Below are 18,138 nucleotides of genomic sequence, written 5' to 3' on the forward strand. Positions count from 1 at the left end.
TGAGCATACTCTTCTTCTTCTCAACTAGTGGGGAGGAGTCAGATGAAGAGAAGAAATGCTGAAACCACTACAGGTTTCATGGTGTGTCACAGACCCCAAAGTCCCCACACTTTTTGCAAAGATGACTGTCACTTCAAAAGAGTAGAGCACTTGTCAAAATATGTACAACAGGCCAACAGAGTTGAAATGTAAAAAACATTATGTAGCAGTAATAATTGCTTTTGTGTGAAAACACACAGAACAAACTAATATACCATTTGGCAGACACTTTTATCCAAAGCAACTTACAGTCATGTGTGCATACATTTTGTATGTGTGGCCCCGGTGGGAATCGAACCCACGACTCTTGGCATCGTAAGCACCATGCAAGACCAACTGAACCACACAGGACAAACTATACTATTCAACACTTATAACTCTGTTATATGGAAGTAATCCTCGTTTGTGAGTTCAGAGAACCTTTTGTTTAACACTTTTACGGACAAATCAGCCATGTCTCACTGTGAGACCCTCTCCTTCTCTGAAGATTAGTTAAATGTCTAAACACACTTAAATCCAGGCTACACTAAACAAACATATGTATTTTGTATGTATCTGATGCTGTGCACCTTAGAGGAAAGTGCAGAAGTGGAGGGAAGGAGATGTGTGGCGTAGATGAAATGGAACTTCCTGTAAAATAAGGTAAAGTACAGAGTCTCAGCTTGCTGTGACATCACTTGTCGCGTAGCGCTGAGGGACCAGAGGCGAGGTTTAGGGTTAGGGGAACACATTCAGGAAGCTGTGTCCGCTGATAAGACCGGAGGGAAGACATACGTAAAGACAAATACACACAATTTCAACGTTTTTTTTTGTTTTTTTGTTGTTGAGAATAAGACGGATAATTTGTAAGAGTTTCTTTTGGCGTTACCTTTAGGACGTATGGTCTCTGGGTAGTGTGATCGTCGCTCCTGGACATGGCAGGGCTCTATGGACTGAAGATCCTGCTGCTATGTACTGGGCTCATAGAGCTGGCCATATGTAAGTACAGTATGATACCCAGGGGATGGAGCTGATGGGAGGGCTGTTATCCCTTTAATGGTGACAGGGCTGTGGGGCCTAAATTCACCAATAAAGTACATGGAATTGTTTAAGAAAATGTAGCCCGATGCGATCACTCAAGGAGTGTAAGAGGTGCATTTAATAAGGTTGATCAAATCTAATTTACTTGAGGCATTTTCTACAGGAATTTCTAATGTTGACAATTGATCAATCATGTTTGAGAGAGGGATAAAGGGCTGTGGTTCAAGCAGGATATGGTATACTTATTTTCAGACCAATCAAAATGCAAATAACTTTGTTAGGTTTAACTATTAAAACGGAGTTGGAATAGAGTAACTGAGATTGTCAAGTCCTTCTCAAAACTGTCTGGGTGGGCGTCACCTGGAGGACTAGCTTTTAAAGAGAAGTCTGCTGAGTTGGTCCCCTCATGTTCCCCTCAGAGAAAGGACACACCTGATTAGTGATTAGTCAAATTCTTACTCTTAACTTGGTCCACTAAAATGCATTCAGTGATTGGATATCTATCTAGATCAGGGACTTAACGTCTAAGTAATAATCTGAAGCTAATACCTGCCTTTCACTGTGCAACAACGCTACATTCAAAACCTCTTGCTCTGTGTGCAAAAGTACACCCTTGTTTGTGTATATTTAGCGTGAATCTCCAATACATGTGAATGTTCTGAATGTAGAATGTACTTCTATCAACTGCAGTAAGACACACAGAGTTCAGATGTGGGGTTCTTTTTAGACAGATCACAGCTCAACCACTTCCGTGTTCCATTTTGAGCGGCCTGTCTGCACTTCCTGGTAAAGCTATAGCTGAGGTCAGGGCCGGTCCTTGCTGTTCTGCCACACTAGGCGAGACCAAAAAATGCACCGGCAAAACTAGAATAGTCCCAGTAAGCAAAATTAAAATAAAATATATATTTTAAATATATATTTTCCAGGTGCTGAAGTTAGGATCAATTTAGGTTCTGAATGAAAGGTGAAAATATGTGTTTTCCATATGTTTATAATAAATATTTTCCAGGACGTTGAAAAAAACATATTTTCCAGATGTTGAAATCAGGTTTCGGTTCTGAATGACAGTTGAAAAGATGTGTTTCCCGGATGTTGAAATCAGGCTCAGCTTTGATTCTGAATGAAAGTTGAAAATATGTCATTTATAGCCTTGATTTATTTGGGACAAATCAAGACTTGTCCAGACCGTACAAAATGTGAACCAAACATTATTGATTTAGATTTGGTCTGGACCGGACCAAAAATCAATGTCCGTGGACGTTGAGGTCAGGCCGGTCCAAAAAAATAATTCCAAAAGGCGTCGGCCCGTGCTCACTGAGGTGTAGCGTACAGTATTGCCTGAAATTCAATTTTATGAATGCCCATCTATGTGGTAAGCCTACCGTTTTTAAAACACAAAAAAAATAAGAAAAAAAGAGGGCACGTGCTTAGTGGGGTGTAGCCTACCGTGTCGGTCACGATGGAATTTTATGAATGCCCATCCATGTGGTAGGCCCACCATTTTGTAAAACAGGCCGTTGAGTTGGCTTTATTAATCCTGATTCCTGTAACTAATCAATTTGGCTATTTAAGCTATGAATATCAGCTACCCAACGTTATCTGGAGTTATCGTGAGCCTATTTGCAATGTGTTTACACAGTGGGAAATGCAGAAGAATTTTCTTTTTCACTATTTTCAGATTGTGAAAAATGTTTAGGATACACACTCGAAACCACTGATCATGACAATGAGGTGAAACTTGTGATTGTCCATTCTATATTGTCCATTTTACTTGAACCTGTCTTGGTTTTAGGATATGTTGTTTGTTAACATGACAGCACATTTTTTATTTGATTGGGCATACTTTACTTTAGGCTATTTGATCTGGAGAAACCTGATGTAAAAAGTGTCTGTCTCATTACATTGTCATCCATTTTATCTCCAGCCTGTAGGCTACAGAAAAGGCCACATACTCTTTCTTCCGTATATGTAGATGTCAATGTCTGCTACATGATTTATGTTAGAAGCGATGCATCTCTTCAACAGCATCCTGGAGAGGCGCGCTGGGAGTGGACAAGCAAAAATATTTTGTGCCCCAACCTTTGACAAAGTGGATACTGCTTATCACAGGACGGCATCAACGCCGCCCTAAAAAGCTGTCATTATTTTGGGGCAGAATTACGTCAGGTTTAATGTATTGTTGTTGGAGGTACATCTTGATCAGTACAGCTCAGAAAATTCCACCCTCGTCAATCTTCCGCAATAGGCGATGGCCTATTCCTGCCTAATAAACGTGTCCCGGCGGTGGCTGAGATGAAACTTAAGAAAATGACGAGAGAAAAGCAGAAGCCTTTGAAATGAAGAAGCGGTGTTGAAATGTTCATAGAGCTGTATGATTAAAACAGTGTTTCAGGAAGGAGAGGGGGATGTGGTGAAGAGGAGGATGAGGCGTAGCAGAGCAACATCTTATCTGTAAATGTAAATTATAGAGAGACAGAGAGAGAGCAAGGCTGTGCATAGACCTTTTTTGGGGGGGTGGGGGGGTATAATGCAAAAACAAGAAAAATGTATCCATTACTATTATATCCATTATTATATCCATTACTATATCCATGACCATATAAATTATTATATCCATTACTATATCCATTACTATATCCATTATTATATCCATTACTATATCCATTACTATATCCATTACTATACCCATTATTATATCCATTACTATATCCATTATTATATCCATTACTATATCCATTGCTATATCCATTATTATATCGATTACTATATCCATTACTATATCCATTATTATATCAATTACTATATCCATTATTATATCCATTACTGTATCCATTATTATATCCATGACTATATCCATTACTATATCAATTATTATATCCATTACTATATCAATTATTATATCCATTACTAAATCCATTACTATATCCATTACTATATCCATTATTATATCCATTATTATATCTATTACTAGATCCATTATTATATCCATTACTATATCCATTACTATATAAATTATTATATCCATTACTAAATCCATTACTATATCCATTACTTTATCAATTACTATATCAATTATTATATCCATTACTAAATCCATTACTATATCCATTATTATATCCATTACTATATAAATTATTATATCCATTACTAAATCCATTACTATATCCATTACTATATCCATTATTATATCCATTATTATATCTATTACTAGATCCATGACTATATCCATGACTATATCCATGACTATTTCCATTACTATATCCATTATTATATCCATTACTATATCCATTATTATATCTATTACTAGATCCATGATTATATCCATTACTATTTCCATTACTATATCCATTATTATAACCATTACTATATCCATTACTATATCCATTACTATAGCCATTATTATATCCATTACTATTTCAATTACTATATCCATTACTATATCCATTATTATATCCATTACTATATACATTACTATATCTATTATTATATCCATTATTATATCCATTACTATATCCTTTACTATATCCATTACTATATCCATTACTATATCCATTCCTATATCCATTATTATAACCATTACTATATCCATTACTATATCTATTATTATATCCATGACTATATCCATTACTATATCCATTTTTATATCCATTACGATATCCATAATTATATACATTACTAATCCATTACTATATCCATTACTATATCAATTACTATACCCATTACTATATCCATTATTATATACATTGCTATATCCATTACTATATCCATTACTATATCCATTATTATATCCATTACTATACCCATTACTATATCCATTATTATATCCATTACTATACCCATTACCATATCCATTACTATATCCATTATTATATCCATTACTATATCCATTACTATATCAATAATTATACCCCTTACTAAATCCATTACTATATCCATTACTATATCAATTACTATATCCATTACTATACCCATTACTATATCCATTATTATATACATTACTACATCCATTACTATATCCATTACAACATCCATTATTATATCTATTACTATATCCATTACTATATCCATTATTATATCCATTACTAAATCCATTACTATATCCATTACTGTATCAATTACTATATCTATTATTATATCCATTACTATATCCATTACTACATCCATTATTATATCCATTACTATATCCATTACTATATCAATTATTATATCCATTACTAAATCCATTACTATATCAATTATTATATACATTACTAAATCCATTACTATATCCATTACTACATCCATTATTATATCCATTACTAAATCCATTACTATATCAATTATTATATCCATTACCAAATCCATTACTATATCCATTATTATATCCATTACTATATCCATTACTATATCCATTATTATATCCATTACTAAATCCATTACTATATCCATTACTATATCAATTACTATATCCATTATTATATCCATTATTATATCCATTATTATATCCATTACTATATCCATTACTAAATCCATTACTATATCAATTATTATATCCATTACTAAATCCATTACTACATCCATTGTTATATCCATTACTATATCCATTACTATATCAATTATTATATCCATTACTAAATCCAGTACTATATCCATTACTATATCAATTACTATATCCATTATTATATCCATTACTATATCCATTACTATATCAATTATTATATCCATTACTATACCCATTACTATATCCATTATTATATACATTACTATATCCATTACTATACCCATTACTATATCAATTATTATATCCAAACCAACTCCATTTGTTACCATTATCATGTATCCCAGTGGTCTTGCTGACATTTCGACCCTCAACGCCCCAAAAAAGAATGGTCACTATCTTGGCTCATCTGAAATATGACAATGATCAATCAAATCACAAAGTAAAATATACAATCACATACTGTTTTAATTTTTAAAAGTCAAGGTACAATATCACATTTAAAGTCAAGGTACAATATCACATTTAAAGTCAAGGTACAATATCACATTTAAAGCCATAGTCTTGTTTTAACATCAAGGGAAAGAAATGGTCTTTGACTTCAATGATAAACTAAAATAGTTGCTCTTTAAAAGCAGAAGATTGCAAATGAAAGTGAATATTAAACAAAAAACTAAAAGTTAAAATCAATACATCAGGCTTTCCATCTATACAGTACTTTCCATGTTCTAGCAGAGATGAGTCTGTAGTAGATTGATAAACTGTATTTCATATGGATGATTAACATAAGCCAACTGTTTGCCAGGAAAATCTGGAGGAAATGAAACAAGTTATTTCTAGTCACGAATCAGGATATGCGCATTCACCTTTGCGCGCCAATGCCGGTGACTAGTCATTGGTCAACAATCAAGTCAGCAACTTTTGGGTTCTGAAGCATACAGTGCATTTGGAAAGTATTCAGATCCCTTGACTTTCTCCACATTTTGTTACGTTACAGCCTTATTCTAAATTTTTATTCGATTTTTTATTCTCATATTAATATATTAATATATTCTATATTAATACCCCATAATGACAAGCAAAAACAGTTTTTTAAAACAGTTTGCATATGTATAAAAAATAAAATGTCAAATGTACTTAAGTATTCAAGACCCTTTACTCAGTACTTTGTTGAAGCACCTTTAGCAGCAATTACAACCCCAAGTCTTCTTGGGTATGACGCTACAAGCTTGGCACGGGAGTTTCTCCCATTCTTCTCTGCAGATCCTCTCAAGCTCTGTCAGGTTGGATGGGAAGCGTTGCTGCACAACTATTTTTAGGTCTCTCCAGAGATGTTAGATCGGGTTCAAGACCGGGCTCGGGCTGAGCTACTCAAGGACATTCAGAGACTTGTCCCGAAGCCACTCCTGAGTTGTATTTGCTGTGTACTTAGGGTTGTTGTCCTGTTGGAAGGTGAACCTTCGCCCCACTCTGAGGCCCTGAGCGCTCTGGAGCTGGTTTTCATCAAGGATCTATGTTCTTTGCTCTGTTCATCTTTCCCTCAATCCTGACTAGTTTCCCAGTCACTGCCGCTGAAAAACATCCCTACAGCAAGATGCTGCCACCACCATCCTTCACCATAGGGATGGTGCCAGGTTTCCTCCAGAAGTGACGTTTGGCATTCACTTCAGTATTGGTTTCATCAGTTCAGAGAATCTTGTTTCTCATGGTCTGAGAGTGCTTTAGGTGCCTTTTAGCAAACTCCATTTGGCTGCCATGTGCCTTTTACTGAGGAGTGGCTTTTGTCTGGCCACCCTACCATAAAGGCCTGATTGGTGGAGTGCTGCAGGGATGGTTGTCCTTCTGGAATTTTCTCCCATCTCCACAGAGGAACTCTGGAGCTCTGTCATAGTGACCATCAGGTTCTTGGTCACCTTCCTGACCAAGGCCCTTCTCCCCTATTGCTCAGTTTAGCTGGGTGGCCAGCTCTAGGAAGAGTCTTGGTGGTTCCAAACTTCTTCCATTTAAGAATGATGGAGGCCACTGTGCTCTTGGGGACCTTCAACGATGCAGACATTTTTTGGTACCCTCCCCCAGATCTGTGCCTCGACACAATCCTCTCTCGGAGCTCTACGTACAATTCCCTCGACCTCATGGCTCGGTTTTTGCTATGACATGCACTGTCAACTGTGGGACCTTATATAGACAGGTGTGTGCCTTCCCAAATCATGTCCAATCAATTGAATGTACCACAGGTGGACTCCAATCAAGTTGTAGATACATCTAAAGCATGATTAATAGAAACAGGATGTGCCTGAGCTCAATTTGGAGTCTCATATCAGAGGGTCTGAATACTGATGTAAATAAAGTATGTCTGTTTATTTTATTTTTTTATACATTTTCAAACCTTACCAAAAAACAGTTTTTGCTTTGTTATTATGGGGTATTTTGTGTAGATTGATGAGGAAATAGAGCAATGTAACAAAATGTGGAAAAAGTCAAGGGGTCTGAATACTTTCCAAATGCACTGTATATTTATATATATGACTAGTATATATGACTATATATGACTATATATGACTATATATATATATATATATATATATATATATATAGTGCCTTCAGAAAGTATTCACACACAATACCCCATAATGTGGAATTGTGTTTTTTGACATTTTTACAAATGAATAAAAAATGAAATGCAGAAATGTCCTCAGTCAAAAAGTAGTCATCTCATTTGTTATGGCAAGCTTAATAAGTTCAGGAGTAAACATTTGCTTAATAAGTTCAGGAGTAAACATTTGCTTAATAAGTTCAGGAGTAAACATTTGCTTAATAAGTTCAGGAGTAAACATTTGCTTAATAAGTTCAGGAGTAAACATTTGTTTAATAAGTTCAGGAGTAAACATTTGCTTAATAAGTTCAGGAGTAAACATTTGTTTAATAAGTTCAGGAGTAAACATTTGCTTAATAAGTTCAGGAGTAAACATTTGTTTAATAAGTTCAGGAGTAAACATTTGCTTAATAAGTTCAGGAGTAAACATTTGCTTAACAAGTTCAGGAGTAAACATTTGTTTAATAAGTTCAGGAGTAAACATTTGCTTAATAAGTTCAGGAGTAAACATTTGTTTAATAAGTTCAGGAGTAAACATTTGCTTAATAAGTTCAGTAGTAAACATTTGTTTAATAAGTTCAGGAGTAAACATTTGCTTAATAAGTTCAGGAGTAAACATTTGCTTAATAAGTTCAGGAGTAAACATTTGTTTAATAAGTTCAGGAGTAAACATTTGCTTAATAAGTTCAGGAGTAAACATTTGCTTAATAAGTTCAGGAGTAAACATTTGTTTAATAAGTTCAGGAGTAAACATTTGCTTAATAAGTTCAGGAGTAAACATTTTCTTAATAAGTTCAGGAGTAAACATTTGCTTAATAAGTTCAGGAGTAAACATTTGTTTAATAAGTTCAGGAGTAAACATTTGTTTAATAAGTTCAGGAGTAAACATTTGCTTAATAAGTTCAGGAGTAAACATTTGCTTAATAAGTTGCATGGAATCACTCTGTGCAATAATAGCGTTTAACATGATCATACTCAGTGATGTGTTGTATTAGATTTTCCCCAAACAAAACACTTTTTATTCAGGACATAAAGTACATTTCTTTGTCACATTTTGGCAGTTTTATTTTAGTGCCTTATTGCAAACAGGATGTGTTTGTTGTATTGTTTTGGAATATTTGTATTCTGTATGGGCTTCCTTCTTTTCACTCTGTCATTATTAATGTGAGTGAGTATTGTGGAGTAACTACAATGTTGTTGATCCATCCTCAATTTTCTACCATCACATCATTAAACTCTAACTTTTTTAAAGACAACATTGGTCTCATGGTGAAATCCCTGAGCGGTTTCCTTCCTCTCTGGCAACTATATTTGTTTGTAACTGGGTGTATTGATACACCATCCAATGTGTAATTCATAACTTCACCATGCTCAAAGGGATATTCAATGTCTGCTTTTTAAAAATGCATTTAGGTGCCCTTCTTTGCGAGACATTGTATGGGTGGGGTACAGAGATGAGGAAGTCATTTAAAAGTCATGTTAAACACTATTATTGTTCAGTCCATGCAACTTATTATGTGATTTGTTTAACACATGTTAACTCCTGAATATATTTAGACTTGCCATAACAAAGTGGTTGAATACTCATTGAGTAAAGACATTTTAAACGTTTAATTTGTTATTCATTTGTAAAACAAAAATGATATATTCCACTTTGACATTATGGGGTATTATGTGTAGACCAGTGACTCAAAATCTCAATTTAATTATTTTTAAATTTAGGCTGTAACACAATAAAATGTGGAACAAATCAAGGGGTGAGAATATTTTCTGAAGTTACTGTATATATATTTATATATACAGGGGTGAGAATATTTTCTGAAGAAAGTTTCCCATCATTCGATTTTTTCAACATTTAGTGGTGTTGAATTTAAAATGGATTAAATGTAGCTTTTGAGAGAGAGATTGGGGGAGATAGCCTTCGTCACATGTCGCCTTGGCCATCTTTATCACGTTATCACACCCCACCTTGGCCATCTTTATCACGTTATCACACCCCACCTTGGCCATCTTTATCACGTTATCACACCCCACCTTGGCCATCTTTATCACGTTATCACACCCCACCTTGGCCATCTTTATCACGTTATCACACCCCACCTTGGCCATCTTTATCACGTTATCACACCCCACCTTGGCCATCTTTATCACGTTATCACACCCCACCTTGGCCATCTTTATCACGTTATCACACCCCACCTTGGCCATCTTTATCACGTTATCACACCCCACCTTGGCCATCTTTATCACGTTATCACACCCCACCTTGGCCATCTTTATCACGTTATCACACCCCACCTTGGCCATCTTTATCGCGTTATCACACCCCACCTTGGCCATCTTTATCGCGTTATCACACCCCACCTTGGCCATCTTTATCGCGTTATCACACCCCACCTTGGCCATCTTTATCACGTTATCACACCCCACCTTGGCCATCTTTATCACGTTATCACACCCCACCTTGGCTATCTTTATCGCGTTATCACACCCCACCTTGGCCATCTTTATCACGTTATCACACCCCACCTTGGCCATCTTTATCACGTTATCACACCCCACCTTGGCCATCTTTATCACGTTATCACACCCCACCTTGGCCATCTTTATCGCGTTATCACACCCCACCTTGGCCATCTTTATCGCGTTATCACACCCCACCTTGGCCATCTTTATCACGTTATCACACCCCACCTTGGCCATCTTTATCACGTTATCACACCCCACCTTGGCCATCTTTATCACGTTATCACACCCCACCTTGGCCATCTTTATCACGTTATCACACCCCAACTTGGCCATCATGCCATTGATGAGAACGGGCCACCAGAACCCCTACAGGCCTCTATGCAAAGTACCTAGCAACTAGCTCTCCTTTAAGTAAATGCATAGCTTCCTCTTAATGGTCGATTTTTTTTTGCAATTGCAAACAACCTACACTGGATGTGTGAAGACATTTCACTTCTGCAATCAAACTTTGATAGCAGACTCACTGGTGGTTCACCCACTACCTCAGTTACATATTCACAAACTGAGAGTAATACCTTTCAAGCCTGAAGAGGTGTAGTCGTGTGAAAAAGTAACAAAAAGAATCCCCAGCCAGTCACAACAGCAGCATCTTACCAGGTTTTCATTGGGTGGGCGGACCAGTAAAATGGCAGTGCAGGGTGCACCCATCTCCCTTGGAAACACTAAAACACATAAACCAGAGTTGAGCAAAAAAAAAAACACTTCCTGAAGTCTAATTATTGTTCAAGCAGCCTCTGTCACATTCTCATTTCTGCTGTAGGTCTCTGTTCAAATGGAAGAGAAACACAGTGTTATAGCAGTTCATTTTGGGTTGAATACTTCTACAGCTCTAAGTGTGTCGTTTTGTATGAGTCCTATGTAGGAAAATACTTGCGGGTCAAGCCAAACCAAAGCAAGTGTATGCTGAAACATTGTGACAACCTTATTGTATTGAAATAAGGAAGTAAACATTTGAAGTTGCTGCATTTTGCATTTTGCCTTAGAAGCTCAGGGTTTTGGTTACAGGAAATCCAGTACAATGTTAACAGCACAAATCATCTAAAGTAGACCAGACCTTAAAGGTGTAATTGGGTCTGGAACATTCAAATCAAATCAAATCAAATCAAATTTTATTTGTCACATACACATGGTTAGCAGATGTTAATGCGAGTGTAGCGAAATTCCATACTTATCTCATGTGATGTAAAAACAACAACATATATATATATATATATATATATATTTAAAATGGTCAAGAGCCTTGGTGCGTTCACACCTGTGTGCATTATAGTCAAACATCATACTGTACATCTGCAGTTGGGACAAAACTGAAGATGAACGATTGCTGTTCTTAGAACAGAAAGGGGATTGGGTTCTCATCTCTGGGCTTGATGCGAAGCAGGAAACTGTGGTCGGATGCTGAAATAGAGTGTTCGCTCTGCTCCGAGTTACCATGGCTACCAGGTTATGCCACACTCACACTCACACACAAACCACCACTGCTAACAACGCCCTTTCCTCCCCGGCTAGCTACGAGCAGTAAGGAAGTCAATATATACACCACAGGAGGCTGGTGCCACCTTAACTGAGGAGGACGGATTCATAGTAACGGTTGGAATGGAATGGTATTGAATTCATCAAACACAGAGCTTCCATGCGTTTGATACCATTCTACATTCCAGCCACGGTTATGAGCCATTCTCTGCTCAGCAGCCTCCTGTGATGTACAGGGTAAAGCTTTGGAGGAAGTTATGTGCTTGATAAATCTGACCAAATACAATGTTGGTCGATGTTTATAGCAGTTCATTTCAGATAAATACGTTTTCAGATTGATGTAATGTTAGATAGTAATGTTGGCCATAAGTCCTTGATGATGACTTAAATGTGTGAATGTAAAAAACTATAATTCTCTTCTCATTTTATAGGTGACGGGGATGCAACTTCAGGAGGTCAGTTGGTCTTAAAATTATTCTCTAATTCATGTCTTTATCCCCCAGAATCAGTCATGATTTGTCCACATCTGAAGGTGACCGTTGCATGATTGCAGATGCTATTCACATTAATGCTCAGAGGCAGCAACAAGGTGTCCAGCTCCAAAGTTGGTCAACCCCATAGAGATCCTATGCTTCTACATTTAGCTCTATGGGGTAAAATCTTCATCTCAGCCTCTCACTCTCACTCTCACTCTCTCATCCAAGGCTCCACAGCAACAATACCCCCACCAGGAATAGTAGCCATCGCCAACCAACCCACAAGCATTCCCATCACACCTTTAAACTCTCAGACAGCATCCAACTCAACCACTCCTCCACCCATAAATGAGCAAGGTAAATACTACACTGGAGTGTCCGGGTGTAGGCGACCTCCGTTTACATCAGTGATATGTTTGATTTCTCTCTCTAAAGTGAAGTCAGAGTGTTAGTTGTGAAATGTCAGTTGTGGTGATTTTGAACACACTGTCTATGTCACGGACGAAACATGGTTTGGTAAGTTCAGAATAAGAACAAGAGCATTGTAGTTTTGAGCCTCCATCAGTCAACCAACCAACCAACCAACCAACCAACCAACCAACTATCCACTCACTTCTCTCCTGCCTCAACTCTCCCCAAAATAAACTTTCAACACTCACTCTGTCACTTTTATCCACAGACAAAAGCAACATCTCCACTCCTTCACCCACACAATCCACCAAGAAAGCAAACGACTCCATAGGTAAACCTGCAAAGCAGAATCTTTCATCGAGTCATGCTGGATCTGTTGGAAAATAAGCCATTACCAGTAGCTGATCACATCATTTTTATTCATTTTGTTATTTATTGTGATTTCTCTCTCTAACTGAGATGATTTATATCAGGCCCCTTATTTCCAAACACCACCACCATCACCACGACGACCACTACCACCCTCTCACCTTCACTCAGTTCGCTTACCCCCACCTCAAACATCATCACTCAGGCATCAAGCCAAGCTACCCTCTCCAACGGTAATGTATACCTCCTACATTAACGTCTGTTAATGCTGTAAAATGTGTTGTTTCTGTCTCACATCAAAAGTGTCGTTCTCTATTTTATAGCAACTGGCGACTCGAGCACAAGCACTTCTGACCCTGCAAGCACCCTCAACCAAACCCAGACATCTGACCCTGCAAGCACCCTCAACCAAACCCAGACATCTGACCCTGCAAGCACCCTCAACCAAACCCAGACATCTGACCCTGCAAGCACCCTCAACCAAACCCAGACATCTGACCCTGCAAGCACCCTCAACCAAACCCAGACATCTGACCCTGCAAGCACCCTCAACCAAACCCAGACATCTGACCCTGCAAGCACCCTCAACCAAACCCAGACATCTGACCCTGCAAGCACCCTCAACCAAACCCAAGCCTTTCCTACAAACACCTCCACCTCTCAAACCCAGGCTTTGCCTACAAACAACTCGACCTCTCCATCTTTGCCTACAAGCACTCCACCCATCCACAACCAAACCTCACCTGCAAGCACCCTGACTTCCACTACAGCTATCCCCACAGGTTGGCCTCTCCTCCATGGGATGCTGTGTTGTGTCCATTGATAGTAGATCATGTTTCTCCTACTGTTGTGACGTTGTAATGGAATGTTGTGATGTTGTAATGGATTGTTGTGATGTTGTAATGGAATGTTGTGATGTTGTAATGGATTGTTGTGATGTTGTAATGGATTGTTGTGATGTTGTAATGTCACGTTGTTCTCGTGGATTCTCACCTGTCTGTTCTGTCTTTCAGGCAGCCAGACTAAACCAACACCGCCAAAGTGTGAGTTCCAATTCTTTGGTTTGAGATGCATTCTAAGACTGTGCATGATAGGGATAGTTCACCTGAATAAATAAATGAATAAATAATGATCAATCTTTTCATTTAATCTTATAGGTACATACACGGTCATGCCTGTCAGCTATGGCTTTCAGATTGACTTAAAGGCCTCAACCTCCGACACATACAACATATCGTACCAGGATGAATCAGGAAAAAACATGACTGTTGAGCATCAAACGGTGAACTCCACTATTGTGGTAACATTGAAGCCTTGCAGGAAATACACTTTGACAAAGATTCAGCCTGAATGTGAACTCCAAGGAAATAGCACTCTGAGGACTGAGAAAATGGGTATGTCAAAGGCACTGAGCATACACTGTTTAATTTAATTACATATGAACTAATAATCCTTATTAAATCCTGTGGCTAAATAATGCTTTGGAGGAAAACAAATTGTGGGATGTAACAGTCACTGTGTTTAGTAGTAACATATAGGGATCTTTTTAGGTTGAATCTCAATACAATGACAAATTACTTACTTATAATAACTATTATGTAAATTCACTTGTAGTTAACTAGCTGTAGACTATGATACTTATCTAAAATAATACATGTTGGAAAAATTGTTAAAAATCTATATTTCTTTTAACAAATGTTTGCACGATTTAGATGACCTAGAGTTTTCCACCAACACGAAGCCGGGATATTTGTGTTATGTGACGAAATGGGATATCAGTGATGCTGAATGGAACAGTCCTGTTATCACCTGGGACAAAGACAAGTGTTTTGAGCTTTCAGATGAACATTTCTGCACAAACTTCACAACCAATGTAGCTGTGCCTGGAGGTTGCAGTGTCAACATCAGCAAAACTATACCCATAACAGCAGGTGAGATTACTATAAACACTCAGAAAGAAAAATATTTAAAATGTTAAACAGGAATTACTCAACAGCAAAGGACATTTCTCAATCACTATGACCTGCTATCCTTTATTTAAACAATCCTGACCAACAGTGTACAGTGCATTCGGAAAGTACAGTATATGACGCTACAAGCTTGGCACACCTTTATTTGGGGAGTTTCTCATTTTCTTCTCTGCAGATCCTCTCAAGCTTTGTCAGGTTGAATGGGGAGTGTCGCTGCACAGCTATTTTCAGGTCTTTCCAGAGATGGTCAATCATGTTCAAGTCCGGGCTCTGGCTGGGCGACTCAAGGACATTGTCCCGAAGCCACTCCTGCTTTGTCTTGGCTGTGTGGTGAGGGTCGTTGTCCTGTTGGACAACGGCCCCAGGTTGAGGTCTTGAGCATTCTGGAGCAGGTTTTCATCAAGGATCTATCTGTACTTTGCTCCATTAATCTTTCCCTCGATCCCGACTAGTCTCCAAGTGCCTGCCTCTGAAAAACCTCCCCAGAGCATGATGCTGCCACCAACATGCTTCACCGTAGGGATGGTGCCTAGTTTCTTCCAGACATGACGCTTGGCATTCAGGCCAAAGAGTTCAATCTTGGTTTCATCAGACCAGAGAATCTTGTTTCTCATGGTCTGAGAGTCCTTTAGGTGGATTTTGGCAAACTCCAAGCGGGCTGTCATGTGCCTTTCACTGAGGAGTGGCTTCCGTCTGGCCACTCTACCATAAAGGCCTGATTGTGCTGCAGAGATGGTTGTCCTTCTGGAAGGTTCTCCCATCTCCACAAAGGAACTCTAGAACTCTGTCATAGTGACCATCAGGTTCTTGGTCACCTCTCTGTCCAAGGTCTTTCTCCCCCGGGCGGCCAGCTCTAGGAATCTTGGTGGTTCCAAACTTCTTCCATTTAAGAATGATGGAGGCTACTGTGTTCTTGGGGACCTTCAATGCTGCAGAAATGTTTTAGTACCGTTCCCCAGTGCCTTGACACAATCCTGTCTCGGAGCTCTAAGGACAATTCCTTCAACCTCATGGATTGGTTTTTGCTCTGACATGCACTATCAACTGTGGGACCTTATATAGACAGGTGTGTGCCTTTCCAAATCATGTCCAATCAATTGAATTTACCACAGGTGGACTCCAATCAGGTTGTAGAAACATCTCAAGGATTGATCAATGGAAACAGGATGCACCTGAGCTCAATTTCGAGTCTCATAGCAAAGGGTCTGAATACTTATAATTAATGTGCAAACCTTTATAAAAACTTGTTTTTGCTTTGTCATTATGGGATATTGTTTGTAGATTGGTCAGGATTTGTATTTATTTAATACATTTGAGAATAATGCTGGAACATAACAACTTGTGGAAAAGGGAAGGGGTCTGAACACTTTCCAAATGCACTGTATACTCTTATAAGATTAGTCCAAATGAGGACTAAAAGAGATCCTAATAAAGTCAAATATCAAAGGCTGTGGCCACATTGTACACGGCTGCTGATAAACCATCATGTGTTAACCAGGATCACTATTGTGTCTCTTTTGTGCATGGCTACAATTAAATCTTTCCTATTTTGAAACAGAGTATTCTACAGTCAAACACTCTCCCAATCTGGAATACAACAATGTACTCCCTGTTGAAATAGTATGGAAAAACAAGCCAAAAAACTGTAGCCCTAAAGATCTGGACATTCATTACACCTGTGAAGGTAAAAAATTATGTTTCCACATTTCACATGAATTTACACATGATAACAATTTATTTTTTCAAAGGAAGAAATCACTAACACTCTTGTTTTTGTCCAGGAAACAACGGGTCGATTAACTTGACTGATTTGGAACCCTTTCAGAAATACAACTGTAGTGGAAAGATTACTCACAACAGTAAAGTCATCAATACCAAGTCCATTGACGTTGAAATCAAGTGTAGTAAGTTATTATAAAAACATATATTAAGATAAACTCTCCCTCGACTTAAACATTTGAATACTGAAAATAGCCTATAACATGACATAACATGCATTTATTTCAGTATCACTATGATCATATTATTCTTATATTTCACTCCGTAGAAGTGGACATTACCCAAACGTCTTCAAACACAAATACCTCCATAAGCCTTAAATGGACCAATCAGAGCAATAACTGCCCCAAAAATACTCAGCTATTTCACTCCTGCGTTTCCTGTAGAATTGAGACTGTTAAAGTTAAAGGTAAGCTACATGTTAAGTAATTATTTTACCCACCAAACAAATTAACCTTATTTTAATGATAAGTCCCTATGGAATACACAGGCATGTATGTTTTCCTAAAGATGTGGTTGCCTTTACAATTGTATGTCCCTGGCAGCTTGTCGAACAAGCAGTTGCCTCAGGTGGGAGATGAGATCATTTATATATATATTTAAAACAAACAACTAATTGATAAGAATTTCAGATCAAGCTTTGACTCCTTTTTCATCCATTTTTCAGATTGTCACACCACGGATGAATTACATTATGATTTTAATCAATTGCAGCCGTTCACAAATTATATCTGTTCAATTGAGCCAAGGTACAAAGACATGAGTTACGATACATTCCAAAGCGTGTCTGAGACAATCCAAACTGCAGCTGGAGGTAAGTGTGACATACATTGCATATATCATTTCATTCACAATATATATCAATATGATGATTTTTAACATACTGCCGCAATCTTTACACGGTGCAAATGTTGAAGTGAAGGGTGCTGAGTAAAACTGTTTCTGAACCGTAGTAAATGATCATAGAATATGAAGTGGAAGAATGCAGTTCACAACAGGCCT

At 37.8% G+C, this 18,138-nt stretch overlaps 1 protein-coding gene across 7 annotated transcripts in view; it reads left to right on the top strand.

The window, feature by feature from the left end:
• The first annotated feature begins 713 nt into the window (after window positions 1–713).
• Window positions 714–18,138, top strand: part of ptprc (protein tyrosine phosphatase receptor type C) — a 31,044-nt gene continuing 13,619 nt past the window's right edge. The window contains exons 1-14 of one of the 7 annotated variants that reach the window (XM_064936035.1): window positions 714–813; window positions 914–1,017; window positions 12,563–12,586; window positions 12,836–12,964; window positions 13,287–13,349; window positions 13,492–13,620; window positions 13,711–14,169; window positions 14,401–14,430; window positions 14,545–14,781; window positions 15,100–15,318; window positions 16,916–17,041; window positions 17,139–17,261; window positions 17,405–17,545; window positions 17,804–17,950. In XM_064936035.1, the coding sequence (XP_064792107.1) occupies window positions 954–1,017; window positions 12,563–12,586; window positions 12,836–12,964; window positions 13,287–13,349; window positions 13,492–13,620; window positions 13,711–14,169; window positions 14,401–14,430; window positions 14,545–14,781; window positions 15,100–15,318; window positions 16,916–17,041; window positions 17,139–17,261; window positions 17,405–17,545; window positions 17,804–17,950 (1,891 nt within the window). In that variant the 5' untranslated portion in view covers window positions 714–813; window positions 914–953. Of the gene's footprint in view, window positions 1,018–12,562; window positions 12,587–12,835; window positions 12,965–13,286; window positions 13,350–13,491; window positions 13,621–13,710; window positions 14,170–14,400; window positions 14,431–14,544; window positions 14,782–15,099; window positions 15,319–16,915; window positions 17,042–17,138; window positions 17,262–17,404; window positions 17,546–17,803; window positions 17,951–18,138 lie in introns of all 7 variants that reach the window. The other 6 variants (XM_064936036.1, XM_064936037.1, XM_064936039.1 and 3 more) reach the window with 6 other exon arrangements.

Source organism: Oncorhynchus masou, chromosome 24 (assembly GCF_036934945.1).
Source record: "Oncorhynchus masou masou isolate Uvic2021 chromosome 24, UVic_Omas_1.1, whole genome shotgun sequence".
In the NCBI taxonomy this organism is placed as follows: domain Eukaryota; kingdom Metazoa; phylum Chordata; class Actinopteri; order Salmoniformes; family Salmonidae; genus Oncorhynchus; species Oncorhynchus masou.